Source organism: Lolium rigidum, chromosome 2 (genome assembly GCF_022539505.1).
Source record: "Lolium rigidum isolate FL_2022 chromosome 2, APGP_CSIRO_Lrig_0.1, whole genome shotgun sequence".
Classification (NCBI taxonomy): Eukaryota; Viridiplantae; Streptophyta; class Magnoliopsida; order Poales; family Poaceae; genus Lolium; species Lolium rigidum.
In genome coordinates, this window is record NC_061509.1 from 29,427,945 (window position 1) to 29,438,183 (window position 10,239).

Sequence of the window (10,239 nt, forward strand, 5' to 3'; positions counted from 1 at the left end):
AGGGAGACCACTTCCTAGGGATTTTCTGGCACCACAGCGCGCCACTTGTCGCGTGCGGAGCGAGTTGCCTTCCCTTCGGGAAGGTCGGCCTTTTTTTAACGATTTCGTGCTTGGCTTGTTGAGCTCGCCGATCTACGTGAAGTTAATTATTTTTTGTCATTTCGGGCATCAATCATCGTGGTTAGAGTTGACCTCACGCAAACGTATGTCATACTCACATGGGCTTCCAAGCTGTCACAAGATGACACAAACCGGTAGTTTACATCCCTTTTCCATCGTTATTAGAAAGGGGTAAAGCTTAGAGATTTCGCTATAAGAGCACACCATACTTGGCTGTTTGTAGCACAGCAAACTTGACAATCTTGCTCCTTCGGTGCAATCTTGCTCCTTCTGTGCTCCGAGTCGCGAGTTGCTAGTGGTCAACACACACGTCTAGCAATTCTTGCGAGAGAATTTGAAACGGCCAGAGGGGGGTGGCGGATACGGTGTTGAGCATGGCCAGGTCCCTGGTGGGCGGCGCCCTCAGCAAGGCAGCTTCTGCCGCCGCGGACGAGATGAGCCTTCTCATGGGCGTGCGCAAGGATATCTGGTACGTTTGCATGAACTTCTTTGTTCAGGTCCTGCACCTGCCCTAGCCTCTTGAGAAAAGTGTGGTAGAGGACCTGCTCGGCACGCACGCGCGCGTATCGCCGACGTTCCTTTCCTCTAGAGATTCTTGTCCTGCCGGTTGCAGACAGTTAGCAGCATGCACAGACGCTTAGCAGCATAGGGGTTGACAACAAGTTCACGAGATGTTTTGCCCAGTCTGAGAAAAGAAGAGGAAAAGCAGCAGGTGATGGGGTGAACAGTTATCCTGATTTTGGTCATTTGTGCATACAGCTTGGAATCGGAATTTGTTTCTTTTCGTCAGATAGGAAGTCCAAGGTAATGCAGCTATTATAACTTGAAAAATACTATATTGCATAAGACTAGTCATAATTGGGAGTATCATATAGTAGTATCATGCATATGATACTAGTGTACGATACTATTTTCACAATGTATAGTATGTGTAGTAGTATCATATGTTTCATGTATTTAATGATTTATAGAATCTCAATATAAAAGTATGTACAAGATTTGTTTGGATTAATTTTTTTCTAATTTTGCATATGACACGGTATCTATCTATGATGTTAATATCATCTCTTTCATCATTAATTGATATGACCCATCAGGTTTTTGCATGCATTTAGCGCATAATACTAGCTATGATACTTATATTATGAGTAGTCTACGTGCATGTCGCTAGCTCCAAATTGAAATGTTACCCATGGCGCTTGGAGTACTGTAGTTTTGTACTTTTCTCAATCCTAGGCAGGCGCTACACACTGCATGCCTCCAAAATGTGATTTCCAAAAGCACCTCCCATGTGACCGAAAATGAAGTAGATTTCAAACAACTTTGCATACAGCCAAAATTAGCCTGCTTGATTAAACTGGCATTCTGCTGAATGCGCCAGAGCTCATGCGACGTTGCACGGTCGGTGATGCGGGTGCGCGGCTCCAAAAGTCCTATCTCCTCTGCCTCTTAGAGCATCTTCACTCGTCTCCCCGACTAGGCCCTCGAACGACGTTTTTTCTATCCGGATGGCGAAATTCGGCCCAGTCGCGTCCCCGGTTCCTCGATTTCGTCCGGATTTGGGCCTAAATTCATCCGGCGATCCCACGCCATCCCCGGCCCCCCGGGGAGCTCTCGGGGACTCCGGACGAAACAAAAGCGCGCGAAACGGCGAGGAAATTTCCCGCGCGTCAGGTGGCCCCAACTTGTCGGCGAGAGACACCGATCGTCGTCATCGTCGCATCGTCTTCCGCGCGCTGTAAAAGCCTGCCGCCGGTCAGCATTCGCCGGCCGCGTAGCTTCCACGCGGCGAGTTAATGCCGTCGCATCGTCTTCCGCGCACGCATCGTCTTCCACGCGGCATTAATCGCCGGCGCCCGCCGCGCCTATTTAAGGCCACTCCGCTCGCCGCGATGCCCCTGCTCCGCTCTTCCTCCATTCTCCCTCCACTCACCCTCCACCTCCACCTCGAACGATGGCGTTCTACGACGACGACGGTGCATCGAACAACGGGTTCCCCCGCCGATCTCTGCACACGTGGGAGGGGCACCTCCTCCACCAGGCGGGGTACCCCTGCCCGCCGGACACGAGGCCCCCCGGCGGCGGGTGGCGGCTAAGCGCTGGTGGCGTGCCAATCCCGCCGCCGCCCCAGGGCGACGCCCTCGACGTCGCCATCGAGGAGGCGCACATGGGGATGACGGAGGAAGAACGCGCGGACCCGCGCCACCACCCCGAGAACTACACTCGGTGGAATTCTTACTTTCTCCGGCGGTGGGAGCGCGAACTGGCGGCGTATGACGGCCCGCCACCTCCGCCTCCGCGCAATAACGCCGCGGGTCACCGGCGTTGGTGGAGCGCGCCGGGTAGGACGCTCCGCAACGTCCTCGAGCACATCGAGGGTGGCAACTCGCCGCGGGTCACGATGCCCCCTCTATCGAGGGCATCGAACAGCCGCCAACGAGGAAACAGCTGGCAGCCACGGCGTATGGCTGCCAGTTCCTCGTCGTCCGATTCGGCGGCGAGGTCGATCTCCAGGTCGGCGCCAACCTTGGCGCCGGTGAAAAAGGAGTCGGCTTCCCCGCCGAGCCACCGCACGCGCGGTATCGTCATCCGCGAACCATCAACGGCACAAGGACGGCGCCGCCCCAAGCGCGACGACGACACCTCCGGCGAGCGGAGTGGCTTCCCTGTCGTCGACCTCGAAGCCTCCAACGACGAGCTGTACAAGCCATCGCCGTCCCCGCCTCGCACCAGCGGCCGGTGGGGAGACACCGGCCAAGGCAGCAACCAGGCGGCTTCTGCGCCACCACAGTTCGACGACGACAGCTCCGACGACGACGGCGACTACACGGTGTTCTACCGCCATTTGGGCATGTAGAGCGCCGTGTTTTAAAATTTATAGTTGTATTCCCCGAGCCGAATTCGAAATATAGTCGAATTCGGCCTCTATGTATGAACTTCGCCCTCTATATAGTAAATATCATTAAATTTAGTCTAAATTCGCCCGTTTTTAGCCGTAGTTTGTCAAGTTTACGTTTTTCAAATTTACATCGTCGTCTTCGCCTGAGGACACGGCTGGGAAACTACTCCTCCCCACGCCAAATTTACGTCCAATCCGGACGTAAATTTTCCCGGATTTCGGCGTGGGGAGGGCAAACGAGTGGAGATGATCTTAGGCCTCCAACGGGGGCTACCTATCCCAGGCCCGCGCGTTTGGATAGGTCGCTCTGGATAAAATTGTGATCCACCGCGCGCATCTATTCCAGAAATGGATGGCCACGGCATACGAGACAACCTAAATTCGGTCTAGATCTGGGTCAGATTTGTGCGGTCGCGGACGTCGAGCACTGGCCGCTCGCGTCCTCCCGTATCCTCCTCTAACCCGCGTGGCATAGGGAGATAATTTTATTTTTCATTAAATAAGATATATTATATTTTTCTTAATACTACCTACTACTAGCCTAGCTACCCACGACTCGCGGCCGACTCGCCGCCGTGGCCGTGGATTTCACTCTACGCGGGTGGCCTGTACGCGTGAGGATTCCACTCCAGATTACCAGCTGGGTGGCCCAACGGTGGCCATCCTCCAGCGTTCCTCCACCGCCGCCCTCCTCGTGTACATCCTCGCAGCGTGGGCACGGGCGCGCTCCTCCTCCTGCGGCATCATGGTCCGCTTCCCGCACAACCCAAGCTCCCGCACAACACGCTCGACGCGTTCCACAACGTCCCATGCCTTGAGGCGAACGCGGCCGGCGTCCTTAGCATCCTTGATCGACTCCTGGCGGCACTGCCGCTATTGCCGGCCTAGCTCCGCCTCCGCAACCTCCTCATGGGCGCGCCGATCGGGCGAGGGAGTCTGGACGAGGCGGCGGGCAGCCTCCTGAGCGATGAGCTCGTTCTTTCGCCCGATGAGGTCGCCTAAATGGGGGCAATCGGCCCGGACGGAGGACTCGTGCTCCCTCGTCTCGCGTGTGAGCTCGACGAGACGCGCCTCGATGGCGATGTTGAGCTTCGCCATCTCGCGGTCGTCGACAACCTCCTCCTCGTCGGCGTCCACGACGGTATCCGCCTCCTCCTCGGCTGCGGGGTCAGGCCCCTCCTCCGCGGCATCGTACCAGCCATCGGCGGCCTCGTACCAGCCAGCCACGGCCCCCTCCACCAGATCTCCATCCTGTGCCTTCTTCGCTGCCCCTAGGCCACGACACGGATCGCCTCGTCGTCGGCGACCCACCGTGTGTCCTGCTGCACCTCCTCCTCCGTCCGCGGGAACCTAGCGCGGGCGGCGAGGGAGAGCTTCTCCCACGTGGTTTGCAGGGTGCGCGGCATGGCGATGGAGGAGGGGAGGGCGCCGAAGAAGGTAGAGGGGGAGAGGGCGGCAGAGTGGGTGTGGTCTGCGAGGCCGCGCGCACTGTCTTTTATAGCCGGTGGCCTTGGCGGGAAACTTGCGCGCGAGAGTGCACCCTAGTCCTTTTCGCGCGTGGGAACCCGGTGCGCGCGGGAACTTTCTCGTGCTTTCTCCCGCCCGCCATTATTGTCCCGTCAATGCCTGCCATGGCACAGGGCCGCCTAGGGAAGACGAATCACATGGCGGCTTTGGGTCGCCGCGTTGGTGCAGTGTGCGACTCAAATAGACACGTGGATGCTGTCCGTGTGTCCGTGCGGCCCAAACTGCCCAAAACGGACGGCCCAATGCGTCCATTTGGATCTCCGTGTTGGATATACCCTTACATCTTTTTTCTTTTCTATTACAAACCCAAGAGACATGGAACTTTTGCTTCTAGGTGCATATGCTCCCTTTTTTAAAATATATTTAAAGTTGTTAAAAATTTCAAAAAAGAAAATTGCGCATACATCTCCACATCACACGTATTCACGAAGTCGTTTCAGAAAAAAAGTGAATTGCTATGTGGCTAGTGCAAAAAAGACAAAATTACATGCTAAAATAAGGCTTTTTGATAGATATTTGTTTATCTTTTTTGCGCAGGGCAACAAAATATTATTTTACTAAAATATTATTTTACTATGCGAGAACATGGAATGTGGCCATATACCGCCTAAATTTTTTCTCTAGTTTTTTAACATTTTAATATTCATTTTTTAGGTAAAGGGAGCATATGCACCTGGGATCAAAAATGCATTTCCGAAATCCAAGTCCCTATTGTTGGCTATACTATGTTTGTAATAGAAAATAACGTTTTTCTGAACTCTGCTCGTGGAGCTGCAGATATTATTTTGCATTTACCGTTGGATGTCTTAGGCTGCAGGAATGGAACCATACGTGTTGTAAGTGTCTTTTTGCTGATTTCTGGCAGGTTCATCAAGGACGAGCTAGAGACTATGCAGGCATTCCTGGTGGCTGCTGAAGCAATGAAGGAGAAAGACCTGCTACTCAAGGTGTGGGCAAAGCAAGTGAGGGACCTGTCCTACAATATAGAAGATTGCCTTGGTGAATTCATGGTGCATGTAGCGAGTCAAAGCTTGTCACGGCAGCTGAGGAAGCTCAAAGATCGACATCGAATCGCCATGCAGATCCGTGATCTCAAATCAAGAGTTGAAGAAGTGAGTAATAGAAACATACGCTACAACTTGATTGACAAGAACCAAGTCCTCGCCAAAGCCATTGAAGAGAGGGAGTCTTGCATGGAAGATATTCGCAACCAGTCAGGTAGCAACATCAATGAAGCTGAACTTGTGGGGTTTTCCAAGCCAAAAGAAGAGTTGATAAAGCATCTAAATGTCCATGTCAGAACCGGCCCTCCTCAGGTAGTATGTGTGGTCGGCATGGGTGGTTTGGGTAAGACTACTCTTACAAGGAAGGTTTATGAAAGTATGGAAAACTTTTCATGTTGTGCTTGGATCATTGTCTCGCAGTCATTTGTCAGGATGGATTTTCTGAAAGGTATGATCAAACAACTTCTTGGAGATCTTGCATTGAAGAACCTACTTGAAGCGAATGTAGTGCGAGAGGATAGCCTCGCCGAATACCTTAGAGAAGAGCTGCTTGAGAAGAGGTACTTTGTTGTTCTTGATGATTTATGGAACTTAGATGATTGGAAATGGATCCAAAGTATTGCTTTAGCTAGAAGTAACACCAAAGGTAGCCGGATAGTGGTAACAACACGAAATGTTGGTTTAGCTGAGGAGTGTACTTTGGAATCTTCTGGACCAATTATCTACCACCATGAACCCCTACAAACAAATGATGCCATAAAATTGCTTCTAAAGAGTACTAGGAAAAGTGAGGAAGACATGAAAAATCATCAGATGAAGAAAATAGTCACTAAGATAATAAAAAAATCTGGGCGGTTACCCCTAGCTATACTCACAATTGGAGGCATGCTTGCCACTAGAATGATTAGTGAGTGGGAAAGTATTTATGACCAGATTCCGTCGGAGCTAGAGAGTAACCGAAGCCTTGAAGCCATGAGGAGGATGGTTACTCTTAGTTACCACCACTTGCCTTCTCATCTCAAGTCATGCTTTCTGTATATAAGCATATTCCCTGAAGATTTCGTAATCAAAAGGAGACGTCTAGTGGAAAGATGGATAGCCGAGGGGTTTGTTATTCCTAGGGATGGAGTGAGTGCTGATGATGTTGGGAATAGTTACTTTAAGGACCTAATATACCTAAGCATGATCCAACCATCAGAAGTGAACATAGAAGGGATTGTAAAGGCCTGTCAAGTTCATGATATCGTTCGCGATGTTATGATCTCGATTGCTAGAGAAGAAAATTTTGCATGCTCCACATGGAATAGTGCAACTGGAATAGCAGGGGATAACTTCCGTCATGTAGCATACCAAGGCAGTTGGTGCCCAAATAAAGGATTGGATTGGAACCATGTCCGATCATTTACTGTGTTTGGTGAGAGACCCATGAAGCCAACACCTTCAATGTGTTCGCCCGACTTCAAGATGCTTAGAGTCTTGGATTTATGTGATGCCAAGTTTGACATCACACAAAAAGATATCAATTCCATAGGAATGTTGCGTCATTTGAAATATGTCAGCTACAAGGGTCGCAAACATGGGACAGAATCATATGTTTATAAACTCCCAAGATCCATTGGGAAGCTACAAGGGTTGCAAACATTGGACATAAGAATTAGTTCTGTGGCATCACTACCAACTGAAATCACTAAACTGGCAAGCCTTCGTAGCCTCCGTTGTAGCAAAAGAAGTGTTTACAGCAATTTGTACAAAACTTACCCTTTGGTGTGGTTAGGCTCCACATTTTGTCTGCCTAATATGTATACTCGTCTTATTTATTCTGACAATCCTCTGAAGATTACAACGTTTGTACACATGGCCTGGACTGGCCGTTTGTCAAACTCTGAAGGTGTGAGAGTGCCCAAAGGGATCAGCAATCTAAAGGAGTTAGAAATACTAGAAGTTGTAGATGTTGAGCGAACTTGTAGGAAAGCAGTTAAAGAGCTCGGGGAGCTTATAAAGCTAAGGAAGTTAAGTGTGGCACTAGGGGCAAGTCAGCAAAAGAGCAAGATAATTTGTGCATCCATTGAGAAGCTCACTTACCTCCGCTCTCTTAATATTAGTGCGGATTATTATTCTTGGAGAAGCAGGGCATCCCTCAAGTGCTTGCATTCAATTTCCACTGCCCCCCCTCTCCTGAGGACGCTGAAGTTGAAAGGTGATCTTGGGGAGATGCCTGGCTGGGTTAGCGTTCTGGTACATTTGGTAAAGATCGATTTAGTGGATACCACTCTGACGGACGGAGATAAATGCCTAAACATACTAGGGGCACTGCCCAACCTCATGCACCTTCGTCTTGATTGGAAATCTTATGTTGGAGAGAAACTTGTTTGGGTTTTGAGAGAGGAAACATTCACAAATCTCCGGAAACTTGTTATGTGGAACCTGATGATGCTGAGCGAGTTGATATTTGAGGTGGGCACCTCGCCCCACTTGAAAAACATTTTAATCGTTATTGGCCACCTGGAATCAGCGATTACTGGTATCAAAAACCTTCCAATGTTGAAGGAAATTACACTTTTTGTCCATGCTGAAGTGGCGAGGCTTGGTGTGCTGCAACGTGAAGTGGACACACACCCGAACCATCCTATTCTGCGGCTCCAGATGGACGGGATCAAGCAAGACCTGGATGCTGTCGTCCTCCAAGGATCCACTACTGCGGTACAAGCAGAAGAAGCAACAGCGGGGGAGAACTCATACCCGCAGGTGCCGACGGGGAGCGACAGGTCAGCTATTCTCTCTTCCCTTCAGTAGCAGTACTCCATCCACCGATTGACGTTTATTATACTGTATATAACTTACAAACAATCTCTCTTCTCTCGTTTTTCTTTGTCTCCAACAGCGAAGATGATCTACGATGAGTGACGATGAATGAGTCTTCCACTTTTCGCTCTGCATTAAAATTTCAAGTGAACCTCTCCGCGCTGCCGTCGCCGTCTACCGGTCAGCGCGACGCCGCTTCTGCGCGCTGCCGCCGAAGCCTCCCTTGTTCTCCGGCCAAGTCAGACCCATAGGCATGGAGAGAAGGGCCCCAGCCAGCCACCTGAAACCCTAGCCCGAGAGGTCTGTCACATCGCCGACGCGGCCGCCGCCGTCGCACCTCGTCCGGCCGCGGCATGACCTCCGCAAGCTCCCCCCTTGCTCGTCCTCGACTCGTGGCCTCCCCGACAGCGGCGAGCTCTTCCCCAAGCCCGGCCTCCCCGACGGATTTGCGTGTTCTAGCCCTTGCCGACGCCCCATCTCCTCCATTGCTGCAACAACACGACTGGTTCGTCTCCAAGGTGCCCCACGAGATCTTGCTGTATCTACTCTTCTTCCTGCAACTGTCGGTTCTACCAATTTAGGCATTCACTATGGTCGGCTAGGGCATTTGAATCTAATAGACATTATTTATAACTATATTGACTAGATTCAGATTGAAGCTCACTGAAAGTGATTGTAAGATTTCTCGCTGCAGCCATGAGTACATTGTTAAATGTTTGACTTGTTCATATGCCAAGTATGTTCTAGTCTTTAGTTTTTTGCAACCGTAGTCCCTGCATAACTCAAGCTTATGCTTATAGGGAAGCTTGTTCATATGACTTGTTCACATTTGTACATCAGTTCAAGCTTATGCTTATAGGTTTTGGAGTGGTATTCTGTACATATCAGTCAAGAATCATGATGGAATGAACCTGACACCGATGCGGTAGCTGAATATTTCAGGCTTCAGAGTCCATGAGAATATTCAGATAGTGCTATTTAGCGCAGTGGAACCGCAAGCTATGCGACTGCACAAGCGCACATAATCAAAATTTCAGTGCAAAACTGGACTGCTCAGTTCTTTAACCACTTTGAATGGGTGAAACAAGTTAAAGTCCTCAATACCTGAAATGGTGTTACCAGGGGAAAGTTGAGGTCACGGGAATAGCTTTCCAAAGGATAATCAACATGTGATCTATCTCTGACAGGTCAATGCTCTTTTTTTCTGTAGAGTGATACATTCCCCGGTTCTATGTTTTCTGTCAATGCTTACATAAATATCTATTGTTCTCACTACAGTTAATCTGAATAGATATCCCTGTCTACTGGACCGTTTCTTCCCACTTTCAGACCTCACCAAAGTACTTATTACGTCAGTCAAAACACTACCCAGAAAATCGATGTGAGAGAACGCCGAAACATCTTGAACCCAGCTCCTGTGTTTGCTACATTGATTTTTTCTTTTTTTATTTCTGAATGTGCCGTGTGCAAACTCTCTGTTGCGAAAAGCGACTGGAATGAAAGGTAGAACACAGTATAACAGATCCACTAGGTCTACAAGCTCCAGTCCACTTAGGACGCTTGACATAGCTGTAGTAGTTTCCACTTACCCCTCATAATTTGGTCGCCGAAGGTACAGAACAAACAACTAATCATCAAGAACTCTGTATGTCTAACCTAAACAGCTTGTTGGTATTATTGTTCGGAGCCCAAAAACAACTGTATGAATTCAGACTCATATGGAGTCCTCTGATTCTGAGACATATGACTGTGAAGCGGAGCTAGCTTTTCTGCACTCAGCGAACTGGTACTGGTTCTGTCATAATTGGCCCCATTTTTTCGCTAATCTTGCTGACAGAAACACAAGTAAACTATGTTGCAAAATTACAGTTAATTAATCTTCACACC

General features: G+C 49.7%; 1 protein-coding gene across 1 annotated transcript; it reads left to right on the forward strand.

Moving 5' to 3' along the window:
- Positions 1-479: 479 nt before the first annotated feature.
- LOC124689429 (disease resistance protein RPM1-like) lies at positions 480-9,281 on the forward strand. The gene is made up of 3 exons (XM_047222963.1): positions 480-589; positions 5,412-8,315; positions 9,212-9,281. The coding sequence occupies exons 1-3, from the start codon at positions 495-497 to the stop codon at positions 9,279-9,281; spliced, it is 3,069 nt and encodes a 1,022-aa protein (XP_047078919.1). The 5' UTR covers positions 480-494.
- Positions 9,282-10,239: the final 958 nt, after the last annotated feature.

Bases quoted from the DNA above. Each gene is read 5' to 3' on its own strand.
- LOC124689429 (XM_047222963.1), top strand. From the start codon at position 495: ATGGCCAGGTCCCTGGTGGGCGGCGCCCTCAGCAAGGCAGCTTCTGCC. The intron at 590-5,411 runs GTACGTTTGCAT...GATTTCTGGCAG, and splicing joins GGCGTGCGCAAGGATATCTG to GTTCATCAAGGACGAGCTAG. The intron at 8,316-9,211 runs GTCAGCTATTCT...TTATGCTTATAG, and splicing joins GTGCCGACGGGGAGCGACAG to GTTTTGGAGTGGTATTCTGT.